Source organism: Drosophila willistoni, unplaced genomic scaffold, assembly GCF_018902025.1.
Source record: "Drosophila willistoni isolate 14030-0811.24 unplaced genomic scaffold, UCI_dwil_1.1 Seg531, whole genome shotgun sequence".
In the NCBI taxonomy this organism is placed as follows: Eukaryota; Metazoa; Arthropoda; class Insecta; order Diptera; family Drosophilidae; genus Drosophila; species Drosophila willistoni.
The window spans coordinates 3,493,697-3,518,846 of record NW_025814459.1 but is presented as its reverse complement, the minus strand read 5'-3'; the positions used below and the strand labels follow the sequence as shown (position 1 = coordinate 3,518,846).

Sequence of the window (25,150 nt, the reverse complement as noted above, 5' to 3'; positions counted from 1 at the left end):
ATCCTCACGGTTGTCTGCTCTGGACCATTGTGTCTTGGGGGTTGTGAGCATCTTTTTATTCCATATACCATCACAAGAACCAATGGTATTGTTAGCGCTACGTAGGAGACTATAATATGGTGAGCCGGCTGGCTGAGGTCTTCTGGCAATTTCCAGTTTTGCTTAGTTTCCAGTTTTCCTTGAATGTTGCTTAGTTCGTCGCAGCTTAGCTGCATCTTTGTGAATTGTGTTGTTGTTGGCGCTACTTTTGTTGGGCCAATGAAGTTGCCAAATCGGACATATGACAATTTCATTGTGTCTGTCGTAGTTATACGGTGACCTGTTATTCGTATAGCAGAACTCCTAGCTGTACACGTCGGGTCTAGAGTTAACAATCCAGTCTTTTTAATTGTGACACCTTGTATATTATCAATTGGTCTAGTGGTGGCAAAAATCCACTGATTTTTGTGATACATGTCGTACCACACGAATGATCTGTTTGTGTGTTGTATTTGGCAAGTTGATGATTTTGTGTTTTTGAATAGCTGGAACTCACAGTTGCTATTAGCCGAAAACGTCGTTTGTTTATCAAAACAAATATATTGCTCGTTGTTGAGCTGATGGCATTGTTCCAAATCGGCTCTTGAGAGCCCAATGTATTGATTCTGTTCCTTGTTGACAGCAATGATGGGAATTTTGATGTTCATGATTACAATCCCATGAGTTACAATTGCTGGAATGGGTACCAGGTTATACAGTTGCACTGCCTGCGTTACCACTAATGGAAATGTGACCTTAAATATCACATGATTGTTTGCGATTGTGCCTTGTGCATTCATTAAGCCATATAATTGCAAGACGTCGTTATCTGGAACTGGCAAATCCAAACCAAACGGAAGATGTCTCTTCAGTTGGTTCAGATGTTCCCGAAGCTGGCCTGGTGATAGTAGTAACGGGCTTATTTTGCTATGATGGGCATCTGTAAATACTCGGGAAATTTCGGTTTGAATTCGTTGCAAATTCCCTGCAATAACTGTCATCTGAGTAGTTAGCGTGATATACCATTGCAATGCCTTTACCGCAGTGTCCTGGACCTTGGTCATGTCGTTCATTTGTTGTTCCATTAGTTTCATCTGATTTTCAATTGTGGCTTCATCTCGCTTAATGATATTTATCGTTGAATCAATTACAGATGTCTGATTTTGCAGCAAGTTCAATAAGTAATCTTCATTTGATTTAACCTTTCGTATGGTGCCTGACATCTCTGTTGCATACTTTGAGTCCAGCACACCAAATAAGCCGTTCGCAATGTTCCCAATTATATCTAAAGGCGATCGTCGTTGGCGTTCTATGTGAAGGAGATCATTTCCTGTCCGTAGCTCTGAGTTGACATGCTCGAAGTGCCTCTGCATTGCGGTGCATACCTCTGGAACCTTCATTAACACGCATATTTCTCCAACCTTTACTACTCCGTCTGAAAATGTCTTCAGGTCGGCCCTTGATACTACCTGCTGCCGTTTCTGAGTGTATTGTATCGGTCAGTTCCTTAAGTTGGTTGTTTGCTCCAACAAAGTTTGTTGCATTATCGCAGTATAATGTCTGGCATCTTCCTCTGCGCCCAATAAAGCGCTGATGCGCGCCCACAAATGAGGAGGTGGACAGGTCTCCGACCAACTCCAAGTGTACTGCCTTGGTTGCAAAGCATACAAATACTGCAATGTAGGAATGGTCCACAATAGTCTACTCCGGCATTGAGAAAGGGTCTATTCTGAGATACCCAATGCTCAGGTAAGTCGCCCATGTCTTGTTTAAAGAACTGAGGCCGGTACTTGGTGCATACTACGCAGCCCTGGATCACATTCCGGACCATCGGTTTCACCTTAATGATGTGGTACTGTTGCCGAGCTATTCCGCGTAGTGCCTCATGTCCACAATGAAGATTCTCTTCATGAAGTTTCCGTAGCATCATTTTTACCACCGGATCATTATACGGCAAGAGATATGAATTCCTTGTTTCCGTTGATACTGGTGCTTGTTGTAGCCTAGTTGCTACTCGTATGATTGAATCTTCATCCAGTATTAGTGGCAATGTTGCCACCGTGCTTTTGCGATCTAGCGGTTGATCAGGTCGTTTCTTTAACTGCCGTAATTCATATGCAAATCCTGTTTCTTGAATTTGCTTAATGATCACTCTCCGTGCTTGGTCCAACTCTTCCAACTCCAACTGAGCCGTTGGCTTCCTGTTCTGCTTGTGACAAAACCGTAGCACATACGCCACTATTCGCTGTAGCCGGTAAAACGAATTTCTGTGATTTACCGTATATATCCATTCACTCTTGTTGTTTGCCGTGGCAGTCACCATGCTGAATACCTTGGTTTTCTTTTCAGCGGTATCCATCGTGTGCTCTGTAGGCTTAAATGGTGCTGGCCAGCCACGTTGTGGTCCATGCAGAAATAGTGGTCCATACAACCATAATGTATGTGTGCTAAGCTGAACTGCTGATATGCCTCGAGACAGAACATCAGCTGCGTTGAGCGCTGATGACACATGACGCCATTGCCTTGGATGTGATACTGCGTGTATTTTTGTCAACCGATTAGCCACAAACGTGTGGAAATGTGATGCCCGTGAATTAATCCACGAGAGTACTACTGTTGAGTCTGACCAGAGGAATGATTCCACACTTTCTGATCCGAATTGGAGATCCTGTCGAACTCTATCCGTGAGTTCAGCTCCAAGTACAGCTGCACATAGTTCCAGCCGGGGCAGTGTCTGTTTTTCCAGGGGAGCCACTTTCGACTTGGCGCACAACAATCTGACCGAAATTTGGCCATGTTTATAGGTTGATCGGACATAAACTGCCGCACCATGCGCCTTTTCTTATGTATCAACAAATGTATGCAGTTCCTTTGTAGTGGGGACGTTGCCATCAAAAATATGCACTGGAATTTTCATTTTTGTTTAATGCCTGTACATCCTCTCGGTAGGCTTCCCATTGTTTCTCCAAATACGGCGGTGGGTCACCATCCATCTCAATTTGTTCGGTAGCAACATGTTGAAGAAACATTTTCACTCTTACCACTACCGGTGCGAACAGCCCTAGAGGATCGAATATTTGACCGACTTCAGATAGCACCACTCGTCTGGTTATTCCTTTTGTATGTCTTTGAGCCTTTCCACATAATTGGTCTTCTTTGGGTGCCCATATGATTCCCAATGTTTTGACACTTGTTTGTTCCAGTGTGTCACCGAGATTGATGTCAGCAATCGTATCTTCCTTTGGAGTTTCCTTTAGAAGTTGACTGCTATTTGAACACCATTTTCGTTCGATTTCTAGAAGCTCTTGTCTTATTTGCAGGGCTTCTGGTAAACTGTCTGCTCCTGTGAGACAATCATCAACATAAAAGTCATTTTTTACAATTTTTCAATGTTTTTCAGTGCCAAATATTCCAGACACTTCGTCGCTAAATATGGGGCTGACGTGGTTCCATAAGTTACCGTTTTTCAACGATAAAACTTTAGTTCTTGACTTGGATCCTCTCTCCACACAATCATCTGATTGAATTGATCGGCAAGGTTTATCCAAACTTGACGATACATTTTTTCAATATCTGCCGTGAACACATATTTGTGTGTCCTGAACCGCAGAAGAATTGAGAAGAGTTGATTCTGTACAACTGGTCCAGGATATAAATTGTCGTTCAGTGATTTTCCTGATGACGTTTTGCATGATGCATCAAATACCACTTGGTGGTGGTACTTTCTGGTTTTGGTACACAATGATGCGGTATAAAGTAATGGTTCTTGGGAATTTGTTCTACCATTACTTGCTTCATATGTCCAAGCTGTTCATATTCTGAGATAAATTTTACATACTCCTTTTTTATGTCAGGGTACATTCGCCTCTCTAACGACATGAATCTTCTTATGGCTACTTCCCGAGATTCTCCAAGAGATGACGCCTCTTCAGCAAATGGAAGCTTTACAATTAGTCGATTGTCCGCCGCCGTGTGTAGGTTATCGAGGAAGAATTTTTCACAATACTCTTCCTCCGGACTCCTGTACCTTTTTATTGGCTCTAGTGTGTCTAGCTGCCAGAATCTTTCTAGAGATTCCTCTGGATTCGTCATGACTACCATACATGTGATTGAAGCTGACGTTGACATATTAATTCTGCTAGCAATAATCCATCCAAACTCTGAGTTTTGTAATGTTGGACGGTTTCGATTGCCCCGTCTCCTTTCTGGTAGCAGCATAGCATAGTGATCATCAGCTCCCAACAGCATATCAATTTTTCCGGGTTTATCAAATGTTGGGTCCGCTAATTGAATGTTGTCTGGTAATGTGACTTTCTGCGTTATTTGTTCTGTGGGCAATACAAATGCCTCAACTAGCATTGCGAACTTGTTGTATCTTGACCTTACAACCAAGCTTACTCGCGCCTTGCTTATCTGTGGTTGACCACCCACTCCATTTATATGCACATGAGTCTCGCTAATTTTTAACGATAACTTCTTTACCAGTCTCTCTGAGACGAGATTTCCTTGAGAGCCGCTATCCAGGAGTGCTCGAAATTCTCCTTTCCTTTCATTGATCCCTTTTACCACTACCTTGGCCGTTGCCAACAGGGTGTATTTTCTGCCAATTCCATACGCAGAAGCTGCAGAAGCAGATGTAGCAATTTGGTTGCCTGTTTCTAAATGCAACATTGTGTTATGTTTTTTATCGCATTTAAAGCATCCCCTCCAAGAGAAATTTTTTGCCATATGGTCCGGTTTGAAGCAATTGACACACAATGTGTGTCTCTGCACCCAATTAAGCCGCTCTGGTGCGGATTTGATTTTGAACTTTTCACATTGGAAGAGTTTGTGCTTTGCTCTTTCGCAGAAAGCACACAGGGTACTATTTGTCCCAGATGCTGTTGCGCATGTCTTCCTTGGACTTGGTTTTTCAATGCTGCGATTTTCGTTTCTTGGTTTCCTAATCGCCTCTAATGTTAGGAAGCGCTGTTCTAAGAAGGATAGGAAGTCCTTTACTTCCTGCAGATCCCTTGTGTTGGAAAGAGATTGCTCATATAGTGCGTGGTTGAATCTATCCAATTTTCTTGTCATATGAAACATTATGACAGCATCTGACGATTCCATATTGACGCCTACATTTTTTAAGGCTTGCAATGATTCAAAAATGTTATCATGCAAATTCTTTATAGAAGCTGCGTCATTTCCCACATTTGGGTGATCAAACAGCTTTGCCAGTATGGCTGTTACTAGAACTCGTTTGTTATTAAAACGTTCCTGCAACACTGACCAAGCAGTGTTGTAATTGGCTTCTGTTAATTCCAGGTGCCGTATCAATCTCTCTGCTTCTCCAGAAAGGTTTGATTTTAAGTACCACATTTTCTCTATCGTGGATACATTTGACTCATGAACCACCTTTTTATAGATGTCATGAAATTGTTGCCATTTCAGATAATCCCCATCAAATTTTGGAATGGGAATTTTGGGTAGTTGCAATGATTGTATCGATTGCAATACAGGTGGTGATTGTATCACTACATTTTCTGCTGGTGCCACACAGAATTTCAGCATTGTATTTTCTGCGGCCACAAACGTAGCTATATTATATCCGGCTTCGGCTGGATTTTCAGCTAGCCGATGAATCTCATAATGGATTTCTTCAATTTGCATCCATAATTTGTCGACTACCGAATTGTAAGTCATTTTATCTTCAGGCACAATTTGTCTTAATGTCCTGGACAATGACTCCAGCAGAGCACTTTGCTTACGAACCAGTGGTTTGATCATGACTCGCTCTTCCTCTCGTTGGCGAGCTTGTCTCTCTAGCTTTATTTTTGCCAAATGGTCCTTCCAATCTTCCACTATATTAGATACAACCGTCTTCATTTTGCTGAAATAGTCCGTTACAAAGTAGTAATCTTCAGTTGGCACGTTATTTAATTTGTCCATCAACTCCTGATGACTTTTCTCGAAGTTCTCCCACATGTATTCCAGGAGCTCAAGTTTCTCCTCGAAATAAGATGGCTTCGTTTTCCTGGCGAAAGAATGTTTTTTGGTATTCCGAATAAAGGCCTGGATTGCCTCTCCTCGTTCTGTCTGCTGTTTATAAAACTCCTCCATGTTCTTTTATATTCTTATGTAATTGCTTATCTGTACTAGTACTTGACCCGATGGGAGTTTATTTATTTTGTCAAAGACAGGGAACGCTCCGACTCGTTCCTAAAATTGGTCAAGTGTATCACAAATAAAAATAAGAAATAAATCGAAGTTGCCTTTTGATTAGTGTTTTAACAATAGTTTATTTTTATTTCCAATATACCTATTCTTTTACACTGATAACTGCCACGACAGTGAAACCAATTTTTTGAGTTTCTTTTCTTTGTTTCAAAAATTGCTGATCAATGCCAAAATCTATACTCGTGCGTACTACCTGGGTTACTGACCGAGTTAACTAGGTCAGATATTGCTGACGCCAGGGAATGCAACAGAGTTGAGTTGATCAAACTTTATTTTATATAAAAAAAACTTTTTATGATTTGGTCGCCTCGTTGACACAAATCGTTGTTAAATGTTTTTTATAAAGTCATCGCCTAGTTGATCAACTTTTATTCAATGGGTATGCACTGCTACCCCGTTGCGGAAAACCAACTCCTAGTTTTCCAATAAATCTTTTTTATTCGCCAAGGTGGCTACGCAATGATTGCCAAGTTAATCAATTGCGATGTTTTTAGTCGGGACCCCAGATTGATGTGAGATGTTCATCAATTTGTGCCCTCGCTTAGGATTGTCGTGTCCAAAGCGTGCAAAGAAAGTAGTCGCCTAGTTGACCAGTTTCCTTTTTGTTGAGAGATTGGTCGCCTGAGTTGACCAAATGTTCTCGCTTGATGACGGTTTCACCAAGTCTGTTATTCTTTTAACTTGGAGCCGCCAATGTCGGGGTCACCAAAATGTTCAATGAAAGACGTTAGTGTTTCTTGAAGTTATTAAATGTTTATTTATTTATATATATATCTAGGCACTAGCACATAAACCAGTGACTAAAGGTTGTCGCAACCAACACATAAATTGGGTGGACCTCGGAGTGAGATTACAAAGGTAGAGATGGGGGCCAAAGACACAGCGATGCACACCCGATGTAGCTACAATTGGTATCTGATCTTACTAAGAATAATGCATTTCTTCTATAGTACAAAATGGCGAGCTCACCAATGCATAGTTCGACATAGTGTTAGGTCAGCAAAGTACGTTTTTATTGATTAACTAGGTCTTTATTGTTTACTGCTGACCATATCAGATCTACTTATGACTGATTAGCCATCGATATCTATAATCGGGTTACATACTTAATTGACATACATTTCTATTTGTTCTATATTATAATTGTCTTAATGTTAGCTTATTTTATATAATCAAAACACCAACACCCTTTTTGCAAGGGTATAAAAGTATCAAAGGATTAGAAAAATTCCAAAACTTTTCGAAACAAGCATGAGTTGAATTGAAAGCAATGGCAAAAAGCCGAAATAGGAACTGTTCACAGCAGCATGCACCTTGTATGTACACAAGAAAGTACAAACTCTTAATACTGCCTCTTTTCATAGTATTCCTTTAAAAAAAAAAATGAACATATATACTCAAATAGATAAATTAAAATAAAATAAATAAAATAAATTGTATCCTTAATATTTGAAATTAAAGATTTATCACATATATATTCTGACTTTTTTGTCGATTCTTAAATTTTATAGTTTTGAAAAAAGATGATGGCTTTGTAGCGTTATTGCGTGTGCGAACATGAGGCTGCATTCACAGGTGAATTGATTTATTTTTCAAATGGTTTAATTTTACTCTGGCTGATTCTTTAATTTTATATGCTGATCTTTATTTTGGAAGCAATTAAAAAAAATTAATGTTCTGCTTGAGATGTTTTTTTTTGCACTTTGCAACGTTTACCAATTATTGCAATTTCGTCTATTTTAATAAGCAATTAAGATTTCATTCAACAATATAAAATCCATAAAATTCGAAAATCAATAAAATTTATATGCAAATGGTGTTTTTTTTAAATCACTTTAACATTTAACATTATTTATTGTTTATTACTAAAAAATTGTGAATTCATATTAGTTATAAAACACTTTATTGCAAGTAGAAATAATTATAAATATACGCATACCATTACATAACCAGAGAACCGGAGCAAAATTCGGCTGCGCCGAAGTTTGTATACCCTTGCATGTTTTTCTGTTACTCTTCCTAATATACGTACAGCCGTTAACTTGAAAAGTGAGGAGAGTCAAGTTCTCGAAAATCTACATCCACTAAATAGACTAGTTTCATAAAGTATATAAAAGATTTATGAACTAGTGATTTGTTGTATCCAGAGTATAATTACCACCCAGCTTTGGGGATGTATATGGAGGTACCTAATGGCAAGTTCACTATAGAGAAAAACCTGTTGAGAATTTATTACAAAATAGTAAGGTAAATCTTTAAAAGCAACTGAACATCCTTGGACCCGTAGAGATGTTTTTCTTTTTTTGCACAATGTTTGGTTTTGGTTGTTATTTTAGAAGGCCTCGGAGGAGTGAATGTCCCAATAAAAGTTTATAATCTTAATTCCTGTAGCCTTATTTCCAACTATTGCATCTTATGAATCTTATGATTGTTCAGTGGAACTTGAAAGGATACTTTAATAACTATGATGAATTTAGCATTCTAATTAATAAATATCGACCAGACATTATATGTCTTCAGAAGACGCACCTACCCCACAATGCCTACAACACAATTTGCCCAAAGCAATAAATTGGATATTTTACCAATCTTGCTTCCAACTTAACAGCAAAGCAAGGTGTAGGGATCCTTGTTAGGTGACACCTACCCTACTCGCTTATGCAGAATTCGGTTAACTCAAATATTTTACACTATTATATTTTACACTAGCAGATGGCTAGCTTAGACCTGGATATAAAGTTAACAATTGTCAATTCATATATCCCATATTGATCTGACATTTATCTCTCCTTCGCTCTACCCTTTCTGTAAGTGGTCAGTTGTAGATGACCTGCACGGCAGTGATCATTTTCCAATTATGCGTGTCAACATCCTAAAATATTTATTTCGTTGGCTCCAGAAATATTCGCAGAGCTTGAATATTTCTAAACCACGTGGATTGGAACGGAATCTTCCCAAAGCTTCTTTCGTGAGAGCGACCGCCGCAGACGATTAAATGCCGGCTCGCTGAGATAGAAAAAGAGAGGTAGATGGTGAATTGGATTGGAACGGAATATTCCAAAAGCTTCCTTTGTGAGATAAGCAATATGGATGGAGTACCTGTTCAACATAGCGCTGAGAGTCAAGAAGACGGCGCTGACGCGACTGGGAATGGAGCGGTCTCAAGTGACCGCTTACAAAAAAACTTTCACTCGTTGCAGAGGACGGACGTGTTTTTTTTGCGCTTATCAACTTTTATTTTTTCTCGCGATTAAATACTTTTATATAACTCTTAAATTATCGGTTTAATTAATAACAATTACAACATCCGAATTTTATTTTCATTTCGCGAATTCTTGCTGTCGTTTTTGTTTAAATTTAAATAAAATCAAAACTTACAACAATACTTGCATTAGCGGTGTTGTTGTTTTGTTTATCTCTTTTGCTTTTGTGTCTTTACCGTTTTAACTAACTCTCGCGCTTTTGCATACAAATTGTTGTTGCATGTGTTCAATTTGACGCGCTCTCCCGCTCTTTCCTATTCTTGATTTGTTTAAGCTGCAACTGAAGCCAGACTCTCTTTGCTAAAAGAGAAAAACGAACGAAGAGAGAGAGAGAGAGAGACCAAGAACAGCGCAAGTTACTTTGAAGTGACAAACTTGGAGATCCGTTACTTCAATTCTTTTCTTTCTTATTTCTTCTACGGAAATTTCCAGAACTTTGAATTTTGTAAAAGACAGCGTGATTTGCTGTACTTGATTTTACTCTTAAAATTAATCTCGGTCGATGCGGATGCACCTTCTGTGCCCGCCGACAATTGTACTATAGTTTTAGGTTAAGAAAATAAAGCAACCGATTGAAGTCAACCTGGTCATCTCATTTCTTGCCAATCGCAAGTGCCTCGAAGCCGCCTCGGTGGAAATCATCCGAAGGCCGCATCATATAAAGCGAGCAGTTTGGGGCTCCGCAAGGGCGCAGCCGTTAGCCAACATATTTTTGGTGCCGAAACCCGCGAGGAATGATCTTGGCGATTGGATTTAGAGTGTGATTGCCAGTGGATAGACTGATTCGGGTGAGTACAATTTAACGTTGATGTGTTTGGGTAGGTGTTCATTATGGCTGAAAAACTGTTACCGTTGGCTACGGAGCAAATCACATTGCTCACTTCGCTGGAGAAGTCATTGGCGCGGTATAAATCGGAGGAGTCTGGACATACCGAGAGTCATCTGGAAGCCAGATTGGACTCGATTGCCCACCTTCACGCAGATTTTCAGCGCAATCATCACCAACTGATTCAAGAACGAGATAATGCGGCAGATAAAGGGCAGATATTTTGACAAAGACATCAGAGACTGTTTCGAAGAAACCTACATAATGGGAGTAGCTGAGATTCGAAATGAGTTGCAGAGACATAAGGATCGGAGAATCCCGGCGTCGACTGCATTTGATGAGTCTTGTTTGCATCAGACGGTGCATGAACAAATGGGACCATGTTTGGAGGAAGTGAAACTCCCAACAGTTAAACTGCCTACCTTCAGCGGGAAATTTATTGAGTGGCCGGCGTTTAAAGAGGTGTTTTTAACAAGAGTACACCACTGCGACAAGCTGACGGACTTACATCGTTTTCATTATTTGAAGGATTCGTTGGTTGGAGACGCAGCTAAGGATATTGAACATCTAACGCTAATAGCGGCGAACTATGAAGTGGCTTGGAGAATGTTGATAAATTTGTATGATAACAAACGAGTGTTATTTTTACATTACATGGATGTGTTCGATCAGCAATTACCAATAAAATATGGAGATGCGGAAAGTTTGAGAAGATTTGTGCAAACTTCCCGCTCATGTGTGAATTCATTGGAGAAGACTGGTGTGGATGTGCGACAACAGTCTGAAATTTTAGTGTACTACATGATGAAGAGATTACCGAATCAATTAAGAGTGGATTGGGAGCGGTCAATATCTTCAACGCAGAATCTGCCGAGCTTTGAGGAGCTCAGTCAGTATCTTGAAACACAGTACAGAACAATGATTACGGCGTCAGCAGGTAATATCGAGGGAACTCTATCACGGGATAGACATCGGAATGCAAAGCCAGGTGTACATGGGTTACGAGTTAACCAGAACTACACAAAGGCTTCATTTGTTACTCGAGAGACAGACCTATGCATTGTGTGTCAAGGGGATGCACACCTTATCGGAGTATGCAGGATATTCCAGGAGATGAGGCTATCGGAACGAAAGGCGTGTGTAGTGAGGCATCGACTGTGTTTTCGATGCCTTAGACCAAATCACCGAATAGATGCATGTGACAGTGCGGTAAATTGTGAAAAATGTCAAGGACGGCATCATACACTACTCCATGTAGACAAATCAGGATGCGAGAGGCCGCTTGGCACACTAAGGAAGGGAGTTATCCCAACAGCATCTGCGAATGCTTTAATTGGAAAGAGTACAACAAAAACTGCGGTAAGGCACAAAGACGAGGTTTTATTACCAACAGCAATGGTGTGGGTAGAGTCGATAGAAGGCTATCCCTTACAGTTTAGAGCGTTTTTGGATCAAGGTTCACAAGTTTCGTTCATTTCAGAGAATGCAGCTCAGCAGCTACGTTTACGGCGCAAACAGGCTCACATCACGATTACTGGATTAGCAGATACAAAAATTACAGATGCGGCAGCAGAGGTGGAGCTAGTCATAAGATCAATCTACAACCCACATGCGAAATACAAGCTGCTCGCGTCAGTAATACCTCTAGTGAGTAAGCGCATGCCAATCAAACGACTGCCGTTTGAAGAGTGGACTCATCTGAAGGGCTTACCGTTGGCCGACCCTAACTTCTTCAGTCCACAAGGAGTTGATATTTTGTTGGGAAATGACGTCTACGATGAGCTGATGTTAGGAGAAGTGCATCGAGGAATACGTGGTATGCCTCTGGCGCAAAATACGCATTTGGGATACAATGTATCAGGAAAAACGAATCAAGAAGCTGGTAGGAGATCGTCCTACATCATAACGGTACGAAGGAAGGAAGCTGATGAGATACTTGAACAATTGTTATGTAAGTTTTGGGAGCTAGAACAATTCGACGAGGAGCCACGTGGGGTTTCAGTAGAGGATAACTGGTGCGAAGATTTCTTCGTTAAGACACATAGCCGAATGCCGTCTGGGAAGTATGTTGTTCGTCTTCCTTTTCTTACATACTTGGACGAATCAATGGTAATTGGAGAATCATATAAGAGCGCGTTAAACCGATTACATTCTCTGGACAGACGGTTGCGTAACGATGCGAGTTTGAAGAACGCTTATGTTGGCACGATAAATGAGTATCTGGAGCTGGGTCAAATGGAACGGGCTAGTAAGACGGGCAATCCTGCATTGGGGGGAGTCGATCATTGCTACCTACCGCATCACCCAGTCATAAAGGAATCGTCATCAACTACGAAGGTACGAGTTGTCTTCGATGGATCGAGCAAGACGAGTAATGGAAAATCGCTTAATGAGATTCTAGCAATAGGTCCAAAATTGCACGTACATCTTCAAGGAATCATTCTCAATTGGCGAGGGCTAAAATGGGTATTTTAGCGGATGTTGAAAAAATGTACAGATGTATTAATATTCCACCCGACGACGCGCAGTACCAGCGTATTCTATGGAATCCGGACACAAGTGATTATGTGGAAGAATATGCCTGCACAACGGTGATGTTTGGAACGAGCTCCGCACCTTATTTAGCCATGAGAGTTATGAAACAATTAGCTATGGATGAATGCGAGAAGTATCCACTGGCTGTGGATGTTATAAATCATCAAATGTATGTAGATGACATACTGTCTGGTGGCGATAGTATTGCAGAAACGGAGGATGTCAAGAACCAAGTGATTGGAATGCTTCGTAGTGGTACATTCGAACTACGGAAGTGGGCGAGTAATTGCACAAAGCTATTAGAGAACATACCAGTTGAGCATCGAGAATCAAGCGGATTGTTACACATGGAAGGTAATGATACTATTCGCACGTTAGGTCTATACTGGAGTCCCAAAGAAGATGAGTTCCGTTTTGCTTTGCATGTCGTTCCACCAATGAGCTCACCAACAAAGAGGACAATACTATCAGCAATTGCACGACTGTTTGATCCCATGGGATGGCTTAGTCCGATAATGATTACTGCCAAAATTCTCATGCAGCAACTGTGGAAGGAGAAAATTGGCTGGGATAGCACACTACCGGACACTCTTAAGAGAGAATGGGAGAAATTCGTAAAAGAGTTACCAAACATAGTAACTATACGAATACCACGGCATGTTACATGGGGGCTACCGGGTGGTGTGGCTGAATTGCACCTGTTTTGCGATGCCTCGTCACGAGCATATGGAGCTGCGGCTTACTTGCGCTTCCCAATTGGAGAGGATAAGTATCACACAGAGTTGCTATTGTCAAAGGGGAAAGTATCGCCAACTAAACAACAACTAACCATACCTAGGGCAGAGTTATGTGCTGCGCTTGAAGCAGCCAAAATGTATAAGTATCTAAAAGAGAATCTAAGAATTAACATTAATTATTCGAACACTATTTTTTTGTCAGATTCTATGATAACCATCAGTTGGATCCGTAGTGGAGCTGCCAACTGGAAAGTATTTGTGTCCAATCGAATAAACAAAATCCTGGAAATCTCAGACGAAAGGCAATGGAGACACGTCGCCTCGAAAGATAACCCTGCAGATTATCTCAGCCGTGGCACGAGTGCAACCAAGTTGGCATCGTGTGAATTATGGTGGCATGGGCCATCATGGTTACAAGGATCGGACATCGAATGGCCTTGTAATGCTATTGATCAGGATTCGCTGTCGGTTGTTGACACTGAAGTCAAAAAGGTGACGTGCCATAAGATATCAGTGGAAGAAATGCCAAGTGTAGCATTTATCAGCAAGTATTCATCGTATACACGACTCGTCTGGATTATATCATATATAAAACGTTTCGTATATAATTGTCGAACATCTGTGGCAGAACGAAGAGGACTTGGACTCTCAATTGTGGAATACGAAGAGGGCCTACGTGAATTGATTAGGATGGTGCAGAAGGATTGTTTTAACTCTGAATGGAAAGCGCTATCGGAAGGAAGGGTTATAGCAAAGGTCAGCATACTACTGTCTCTTAATCCGTATTTTGATGCGAACGAACGTGTTTTACGTCTCGGAGGCAGGCTCAGAGATTCCCTGTTGCCTGTTGCGGTGCAGGCTTAATTGCCGCCCCGCGCCAGTAGAAAGGCTTACCCAACGCGCCCCTGGTTTTTATTCTCTCTCATTCGAAGAAGAACAGTTAGAATTTACTTTGTCTTTGCTTGCACTTATGACAGAGCGGCGGCCCGCTATGACGGCGCGCCAGTCACAGAAAATTAGGCAAGCAGGAAAGACGTGAAAAGGAGAGAAAAACACAAATGTAAGATAAAATAGAAACATGTGAGAAATTTGAATTAACATTGAAATAAAGATTTCAGCCAACCGATCTAACCGATCGATATGCCCACAAATTGTGCAACTGAATATAGCGCAATACAACACAAAACCGGCTTTTAATTGTTTGGTTAGAGGGCTCGGGGTATATGTTCGACTCGCGAACTTTTTTGGAGCTGTCCCACGTCACGACCTGAACATTTTCTACATCCTGAAATATTTGTTTCTTTGGCTCCAGAGATATTAGCAGAGTCTGAATATCTCTGAACCACGCGGATTGGAGTTTAATCTTCCAGAAGCTTCCTTCGTGAGAGCGACCGCGGCAGACGATTACATGCCGGCTCGCTGAGAGAGGAAAAGAGAGGGAGATAGTGAACCACGTGCAAACAGGCAAACATAACCTCATTGTTACGCAACATATGCAATGAGCAACAGTGATAGAGTACCAGTTCAACCTAGCGCTGAGAGTCAGGAAGACGGCGCTGAGGCGACTGAGAATGGAGCGGTCTCAAGCGACAGAGAAACTGATACACCAACGATGTCAACGCCATCCAGAGGCGACGGTTTGTCAGTGCAACAAACGATTCTTAATGGAATGTTCGAGAGTCACGCAGGAAACGGTACGGCAATTAAACGGCCCAGTAAAATTGATCTAGCTCCGTGGTCCGTACCTGCGTTGGCGCAATCGACTTTTCAAGGAGTGAGTCTACCTTTTCTGGCCAATACAGCTAATCTTCATAACGGATTGTGGACCCAAGGACAAAGTAACGCGGGTGGAATGCAGCATGGACCTGGAATCCAACTGCCGGCTACCGGACACTTGACGTTAAGCCCTGGAGTGCACTCTACGGATTTAGGACACAAGAAAACTCTATTGTCATCGGAACAGATAGCGGCCCGCCAAGTACTGAACAAAGACTTACCCGTGTTTTCCGGTAAGCCAGAAGAGTGGTTGTTGTTTATAAGCCACTACGAACAATCTACTGAAAGATGTGGAATTAGTAACGAAGAGAATCTTATTCGGCTCCAAAAGTGCTTAAAAGGAGCGGCTTGGGATGCCGTTCGAGGAAAGCTAATGTGTCCAGAGACGGTGCCGTATGCAATCGGTACGTTACGGATGCTTTATGGAAGACCGGAGATTATTCACTCGAGCCTACAAAGGAAACTAAGAGAAGAACCAGCGGCACGCTCAAATAATTTGGATTCGGTTATTCAGCTAGCCTTGGCAGTGCAGAACTATTGCGCGACACTGGTCGCAATTGGGCTTAAAGAGTATCTGCACGATCCAGCTTTACTAGGCGAGCTCGTCGATAAGTTGCCGGGAGAATTGAAACTCGATTGGGGAAGACACCGAATGACTCTAATTGGATGTGTGGCTAACTTGTCTATCTTTGACAATTGGTTGTTTGGCATTGCAATGTGTGCCTCAATGGTTACGCCGTATACAGTTCCAGCTAAGGATGGAGCAAAGAGAACCAAAGAGCGAATTTTTCTGCACAACGAATTGCAAAGTGGATCTAGTCAGGAATCGAAAACACAAGAAGTACGCATCCGGTTGTGCCCCAAATGTGCAGGGAGTCATAACGTAGCAGACTGTCGCCTCTTTCGAGAAATGAGCATAAAGCAGAGAAAGGAGTTCGTGCGGCAAAAGAGGCTCTGCTATTGTTGTTTTGATCAGCACGTGATACGGAATTGCAAAAGTAAAAGAAGTTGTGGTGTCGATGGGTGCAGGCAGATACACCACTCGTTGATCCACGAGACAGCGGACTACAAGGAAAGCAAATCGCAGTGGCAGACGAATGAGGATGATAAACCAGTTCATCCACCAATCTTATTCCATGGAGATATAACAAGCAAGGCTTTATTCAGATATATGCCAATCATGTTATACGGAAGGAAGCAAAATTTAGCGACATATGCCTTACTGGACGAGGGAGCCGCTTGCTCTTTGATTGAAGGAACTCTGGCAGACGAGTTAGGACTAGATGGCCCGGCCGAAGAACTGTGCTTAAAGTGGACCAGTCAAGTCACTCAAACGGAAAGCGCGTCCAAGTATGTGAGTGTCGGAGTGTCGTCGATGTGTCAAGGTGCGACGCAATTTGAACTCAAGAGTTTGCGCACGGTACGTAAGCTAGACTTGCCTACGCAAACAGTTACCGACGAACTGGTAACATCGAGAAAGCATCTACAGTATTTACCAAATTTAAGTTACTGTAACGTAAAAGCAAGCTTAATTATTGGTCTGGATAATTTGAAAGTTTGTGTGCCTTTGGAGATACGGGAGTCCGAAGGAGACGACGTGGTCGCGGCGCGCTGTAGATTGGGCTGGTCTGTGTATGGCCGGCACAGCGACGCCGCTCCAGCGTCCTCACACATATTGCACATATGTGAGTGCAATGAAGCGAGCAGCATGCGCGCTTTGGATGCGTCAATGAAAGAATACTTTGCTATGGAGTCCTCGGGAACACGCGTGCCAAGTAAGCCATTAAGATCGAAAGACGACGAGCGCGCGTTGCAGATTATGGAGGCGACCACAAGTTATTGCCCGATTGACAAACGTTGGCAAACTGGACTGTTATGGAGGTTCGACAAAGTAGATCTACCGGATTCATACTCAATGGCCATGAGGCGTCTTCAGTGTTTAGAAGCGAAAATGGCAAAGGACATCGATCTTAAAAGCTTTATGTTGGACATTATGCAAAGCTATGAAGAAAAGGGATACATCCGGAGATTAACAGAAAGTGAGCTAGATAAGGGTAAAAGTTCATGGTTTCTTCCTATATTTACAGTCACTAACCCAAACAAGAACAAGACGAGGCTGGTCTGGGATGCAGCTGCGAAAGTCAACGGCACGTCATTAAACGACGTCTTGCTAAAGGGCCCGGATATACTGGCATCTCTAGTTGGCGTGTTAATACGTTTTCGGGAGCGACCAGTAGCAGTGGCTGGTGACATAAGTGAGATGTTTCACCAAGTAAGAGTGCGCCCAGAGGACCAGACGGCTCAGAAGTTTCTATGGCGCAGTGGAAATTCGGCTAAAGCGGCAGAAACGTACGTGATGCAGGTTATGACATTCGGTGCTTCCTGCTCGCCGGCCTTAGCTAATTACATAAAGAATCGCAACGCAGAGCGGTTCAGAAAAGAATCTCCAAGAGCTGTTGCGGCCATTTGTAGGAACACGTTTGTCGACGACTGGCTCGAGTCGACAAACACCGAAGACGAGATGACGGAGTTGGCCATGGAGGTGCAAAGAATTCACTTGGAGGGTGGATTCAACATGAAGCGCTGGACCTCGAATTCTGCGAGCGTAGTGAGAGCGCTCAAGAACCAAGAAGGAGACGTGCCTAGGGAGGTGGGATTCCTTGAAAAAACGCAAGTTAAGGTTTTAGGCATGTGGTGGCTGCCCGTGACAGATCAACTTACCTATGTAGTCAAGCCGGATTTGCTTGAAAGAGCATCGAAAGACTATCCGACCAAAAGAACTGTGTTAAGTGTGGTTATGTCAATTTTTGACCCACTTGGATTGCTTGGCTTTTTCACTGTTCGTGCTAAAATTATTTTGCAGAATATCTGGCGAGCAGGAACGGATTGGGATGAGTCTCTTCAGGAAGAGGACCAAGCAGACTGGAAAATTTGGGTGAAGCTGTTACCCAAAATCAACGAAGTGAGGATTTCAAGGTGCATGCCGAAGGTTTGTTGTGCAAGACGAGTACAACTTCACACGTTTGTGGACGCCAGCATCAACGCTTATGCAGCGCTTGTGTACCTGCGAGCAGAAGTGGATGGAATAGTCCACTGTTCCTTGGTAGCGTCTAAGACACGAGTGGCCCCTTGAAGCCAGTCTCAATACCACGGATGGAACTGATGGCTGCTGTTTTAGGTTTACGGCTGACGAAATTCATCGAACCTGAACTCTCAGTAACCGTATGTCAGCGTATTTTCTGGACGGATTCGAAGGACGTTTTATGCTGGATTAGATCAGATGCCCGCAAATACAATCAATTTGTGGCATTGCGAGTTGGAGAAATTCTGGAAGACTCTGACGTGCTATCTTGGCGATGGGTGCCCACCCAGCATAACGTTGCAGACGATGGCACGAAATGGACAAAGATGCCAGACATGACCGGGAATTCAAGGTGGTTTGTTGGCCCGAGATTCTTGTATGAACAAGAGACACAATGGCCTAGCATGGAGCAGAGCCCGAGCAAGACGAGTGAAAGTATCTTGCACCACGAGGAGAAAGTCAAAGGGAACTCTAGTTTGGCTTGCATCACACCTGATCCGGAACGATTCGGAACGTTGGAAAAGCTACGGGCGGTACAAAAGCGAGTTCTAAACTTTTTGCAAGCCATATGTAAGAGGCCTTGCGGAGAACAACTGATGAACATTTTGGCTATAAACCGCGATGTGGAAACCGATGCAGTTTTTATTCGTGCATGCCAAGAAGAGGAGTTTCCAGAAGAGATCAGATGCTTAAACCAAGGACATAGCATAACAAATAGGAAAAGTAAGCTATTTAAGTGCACTGCTTACCTGGACGAGTTAGGAGTGCTACGTATCAAAGGACGAATCGACAGAATTGAAGGAGTAGATATGGACACTAAGCGACCCATTATACTACCGCAAAAGCATAGAGTAACGTTTCTGATTGTGGAGTACTATCACAGAAAGAATTACCATTTGCACAATGAAATTGTCGTTAACGAGGTACGACAGCGGTACTGGATAACCGGCTTACGCGCTTTAGTGAGAAAAGTCGCGAACGCCTGTGTAGCGTGCCGTATACTAGTGGCCCGACCAGTGCCACCAAAGATGGGCGATTTACCAAAGGAGAGGTTATCGCCAAACACACAACCATTCACTTTTACTGGAGTGGACTGCTTCGGCCCATTTGAAGTCGCAGTGGGCCGCAGGCACGAGAAGAGATGGGGCGTGTTATTCACATGCCTTACGACCCGAGCGGTACAGCTAGAAATTGCTACATCACTGTCAACCGACTCATTTCTCTGCGTATTGAAGGCGTTTGTAGCCAGAAGAGGGGTGCCGCGTACCATACTATCGGACAATGGTACAAATTTTAGAGGAGCCAGCCGCGTATTGAAGGAGCACATAGAACGGATATCAACTTCAGCTGTGGAGCAGCAGTATTCAACGTTGGAGTTCAAGTTTAACCCTCCCAGTTCACCGCACATGGGCGGCGTTTGGGAGCGACTGGTACGTTCTACTAAATCTATACTTTCAGAAATACTGCCAAAGGCCGGCCTGAAGGAAGAGGTGTTAAGAGGAGCGTTTGCTGACGTAGAGCAAATTTTGAATTCAAGGCCTCTGACGTATGTGCCTTTAGAAAGCGCCGAATCGGAAGCATTAACGCCGAACCATTTTCTAAAAGGCAGTTCTAGTGGCCTACGTGAGAGCGGTTCACTGCAACAGTCCGGGCCGCAACTCGCAAAAGGGTATCGTGTTGCCAGCCAAATTGCCGACCGTTTCTGGAAGAGGTGGCTGAGAGAATATCTACCTACAATCACAAGGCGCACGAAATGGTTCCAACCACAGCTCAAGCCGGTAGCAGTAGGTGACGTGGTGATAATTGTAGACGATGCCGCTAAACGTAATACGTGGCCAAAGGGAAGAGTGATCGACGTTCATCGTGGGAAAGACGGACAGGTGCGAAGCGCAGTCGTTCGCACAGTAGATGGACTTGTGACGCGACCAACAGTGAAGCTGGCCGTACTGAATTTGGAGAGTAATCCACCGCACGAAGACGCTGGTGAATTACGGGGTGGGGAATGTTGCGGTGCAGGCTTAATTGCCGCCCCGCGCCAGTAGAAAGGCTTACCCAACGCGCCCCTGGTTTTTATTCTCTCTCATTCGAAGAAGAACAGTTAGAATTTACTTTGTCTTTGCTTGCACTTATGACAGAGCGGCGGCCCGCTATGACGGCGCGCCAGTCACAGAAAATTAGGCAAGCAGGAAAGACGTGAAAAGGAGAGAAAAACACAAATGTAAGATAAAATAGAAACATGTGAGAAATTTGAATTAACATTGAAATAAAGATTTCAGCCAACCGATCTAACCGATCGATATGCCCACAAATTGTGCAACTGAATATAGCGCAATACAACACAAAACCGGCGTTTAATTGTTTGGTTAGAGGGCTCGGGGTATATGTTCGACTCGCGAACTTTTTTGGAGCTGTCCCACGTCACGACCTGAACATTTTCTACATCTGCCTATAAATGAAAAATATCCTTATATATTACCGTATAAACATCCTTTCACAGATCTGGTCATATCTTACAGTCATATTTGCACCTTGCATGGTGGAACCTCACTAACGCTGAATTTTATAAGGAAGAAATTCTGGATTGTTAATGGACGCAATGCAGTTCGGTTTGGAATTCATAAATGTATCACATGTTGTAAGATGAAGGCCATTCATTTGGAACCAGTTGGAGATCTGACCTCAGATGCGTTTATAGGAGCATTTAACCGTTTCATTGGCAGACGTGGCCTATGCACAGACGTTTATAGTGACTGCGGTACTAATTTTATTGGAGCCAACAAAAAATTGCAAGTGGACAAACTGGCATATTGTTCGTACATTACGAAACATATTGCGCCAACATTATTGAGAAAAGGAATCAACTGGCATTTCAACCCACCATCAGCGCCACACTTTGTGGGAGGCTGGAGTGAAGTCCATGAAGTATCATGTGAAGAGAACTCTCGGAGAACAAGTTTTAACATTCGAGGAAATGGCAACTGTGTTGGCACAGATTGAGTCTTGCTTAAATTCAAGACCGTTATGTCCCCTATCAAATGATCCTGACGATTTAATGGTATTAACATCCGGTCACTTTCTGATGGGTGAAGCGCCTTTAGCACCTCCTGCTCCGGAATTGGCTAAAGTTACTCTGATTGATCGATGGAAGAATTGTCAATATTATGCACAACAGTTTTGGAGAAGATGGAACTCGGAATATTTATCACGATTACAAAGGAGACCAAAATGGCTGCAGACCAAGGAAAATCTAACAGTTGGATGCATAGTGCTCATCAGGGACGAGCGTTTCCCTTCTCATCAATGGCCTCTAGGTCGGGTTATGGAGACACATGCAGGACCCGATGGACTAGTGAGAGTGGTGACTTTGAAGACAGTCAAAGGACTCATGAAACGACCGGTAGCCAAACTCTGTCCATTGCCTATTCTGGAGAATTGGATAGAGAATGACACCATTCCTAAACCTAAGCGTTAAATTGTTACTTTCTCGTTTCAGTTTTCTTTTCGCAGGAGTCTTCCAGACGTGAATTTGATGATGAAGATCGTCATCATCAAAGGGGGGAGAATGTTTAAGCTGCAACTGAAGCCAGACTCTCTTTGCTAAAAGAGAAAAACGAACGAAGAGAGAGAGAGAGAGAGAGACCAAGAACAGCGCAAGTTACTTTGAAGTGACAAACTTGGAGATCCGTTACTTCAATTCTTTTCTTTCTTATTTCTTCTATGGAAATTTCCAGAACTTTGAATTTTGTAAAAGACAGCGTGATTTGCTGTACTTGATTTTACTCTTGAAATTAATCTCGGTCGATGCGGTTGCACCTTCTGTGCCCGCCGACAATTGTACTATAGTTTTAGGTTAAGAAAATAAAGCAACCGATTGAAGTCAACCTGGTCATCTCATTTCTTGCCAATCGCAAGTGCCTCGAAGCCGCCTCGGTGGAAATCATCCGAAGGCCGCATCATATAAAGCGAGCAGTTTGGGGCTCCGCAAGGGCGCAGCCGTTAGCCAACATGATTGATTTGCGCTCTCGTCTTTTGCCTACCCGCGACTCTGTGATACGTGTTTTTGTTTTTGTGTTTTCATTTCTTTTTATTCTTTAGTTGTGAAGGCTTACTCTGCACATTAACCCTTGTGTCAGAACTGGTCAGTATATTCTTATACACAGATTTTTTACCTTTAGAATTTTTATTTTTTTTTTTTTTTGATATTAAGTTACTTCTGAACAGAAGATTTCTTTGGCCTCCCTGTGTATAACAGGTTAACGCCACAGCGTATTCGTGATGATGAGTTTCGTATTTTGGTTTTTGTTATAAATAAATTAGCTATTTAATTTAATTTACTTATGTGTGGGTTAGATTGTTAGAGTTCTATGTTGGCAGCCTTAGTAAATTGTGTTATCGATTTGTAGTTGGCGATAGGCTCTTGCGCGAGTAATTGATATATATCGTTATACTTTGTTAGTGTTGGGAAGTTCATTCGGGTGTTTGTGTATTTTGAACAATTTAAAATAATATGTGAGATATCTTCTGTAATGTTACAGGTGTCGCATAAGTTGTTGTCAACGACTTTCATTTTAAATAGAGTGTTTTTGTCAAATGCGTGACCGCTTAGTATTCTGTTTAGTTGTTTTATCTCCAGTCTATGGAATTGGTTTTTTCCCTGGAACCATGGTTGTGATGACACATAAGGATATAGAAGGCAGTATCCTTTGTTTCGATCTATACAAAATTCATTGTACGCTCTTTCCCATTCTAGTTTTATTTTGTTGTATATATGAATGATAGCATCGTTGATTGTCCAGCTTATGTGCGTGAACACTCCATCGTGTCTGGCATTTTTGGCTGCGGTATCAGCTAAATCGTTTTCTTTTATGTTTGAGTGACTAGGTATGTGGTGTATTTCGACTGAGATGATATTATAACTATTTTGTATATTTTTAAGGATTCTTTGAGCAATGCAATTATTGTTCTTTGGGTTTCTAATTGTTTGGATTGCTCCAAGACTGTCTGTTAGGAACGCTACTTTGAAGAGGTGATTCGAATCAGCAAACTCCACTGCTTTTTCCAAAGCTGTGAGTTCCGCAGTCAATGATGACAGTTTTTTATTGCTGTAATAGCTTTTTGTGATGTTGGAGCCCAAGTGAAAAAAAGCACTTCCAGTAAAATCTTCAGAAACTGAACCATCTGTGTAAATCAGGTCAAAATTTTTTGAATTTAAGTTCTTAATTTTTTCTTTATACAGGGAGAGTATCATTGTTTCATTTGCATGTCTTATGTTTTTAAAGGCACCTTTGGAAAAATTGGCATCTATGAAGATTTTTCGTGTGCGTATAGGAGTTGGCTCTATGGGTGTAATGTTGTCCAGGACATCTTTAAATTCAGCATACACTTTGGCATAACTTGTTTTATTAGCATGAAAGACACTGGACAGAAGCGACGCTGCTGGCAGGCCATAAGCGAAGACCCTGATCAGTTCTTTTGCTGTGGTAAATTTAATTCTATACTCTGGTGGAAGTTCGGCCGCTAGGTGGTATATTATATAAGTTGGAGTTGATCTAATAAGCCCCAATGCCTTCCTTAAATGTAAGTTAGCATGAGTATTTATGATGCCCATTACTGTCTTAGTTGTATTTGCAAATGAAGAGCTTGCATATTCATACCTGTTCCTTGTAAAGGCCTTATAGAAAAGAATTGCATTTTTGGGATGGGTGCCAAAACGACAGCCATTAATCATATGAAGAAACATATTTGTTTTGTTTGACTTAGCAATTGTTTTCTTTATGTGTTGGGTCATGGAATTATTGGTGCTAATCAGTCTTCCTAAGTAGTTAATTTTATCTACGTCCCTTATAGCTACGTTATTGCATATTATTTGTAGGGGTTTACGTCTTAAATTAAAATGTAAAGCAGCAGATTTGTTCGGGTTGAATGACAGGTTGATTTTATTACACATTTTACTAAATTCTGTAACTTGTCTTTCTAATATGTTTTTAGCGTCTGAAAAGTTTTTATGGTAACATACCAGGAAAAAGTCATCAGCATATTGAAATAGTATGCTGTTAATTTGGTTGCTTATCTTGTGCAGCTCAGCTGTGTATAAATTGAAAAGTATTGGACTAAGGCAGCTACCCTGACTTACTCCTTTTCTTATTTTTATTTCTGTTCTTCCCATAGTCAAAACTCTTTCTTTAAGGTAGTTGTAAATGAATTGTATGTGTCTGTGATCGAAACCTAAATCTATTAGCTTGTTGCCTAGAATGGGAATATTAACAGAGTCGAAGGCTTTGCTTAGATCTAATACAGATGCACAAACGTGCATGCCCCTAGCTTTCAGATTTGCTATATTGTTTAAAACGTCATTGATGCAGTTCGATGTGGAGTGGTGTTTACGGAAGCCGTAAGATCTCGGGGGCAATATATTGTTGTTGTTTATATGGTTTTCCATCCTTGTTTTTACCAAACCTTCTAAGCATTTGAAAACTACGCTTAGTAGGCAAATAGGTCTATTGTTTGTTATTATAGCTGAGTCTAGATTCTTTTTAGGGACAGGTACTACTTTTATTTTTCTCCAACTAGCTGGTATGTCACCGTTGTCTAGAGTCTCATTTAGCAGGGATACCAAAATTTGAATTTCTGAGGGTGGTAAGGCTAGAAGCATTCTATATGAGATATTGTCTGGACCTTTTGCTGAGTCCGGGTTGCG

General features: G+C 42.0%; 2 protein-coding genes across 2 annotated transcripts; both read left to right on the top strand.

The window, feature by feature from the left end:
- The first annotated feature begins 15,093 nt into the window (after positions 1-15,093).
- On the top strand, positions 15,094-18,504 carry LOC124461566. Its single transcript, XM_047013082.1, has one exon. It carries the CDS (start codon positions 15,094-15,096, stop codon positions 18,502-18,504), a length of 3,411 nt encoding a protein of 1,136 aa, XP_046869038.1.
- Positions 18,505-18,857: 353 nt separating this feature from the next.
- On the top strand, positions 18,858-20,037 carry LOC124461565. The gene is made up of 2 exons (XM_047013081.1): positions 18,858-19,883; positions 20,014-20,037. The coding sequence occupies exons 1-2, from the start codon at positions 18,858-18,860 to the stop codon at positions 20,035-20,037; spliced, it is 1,050 nt and encodes a 349-aa protein (XP_046869037.1).
- Positions 20,038-25,150: the final 5,113 nt, after the last annotated feature.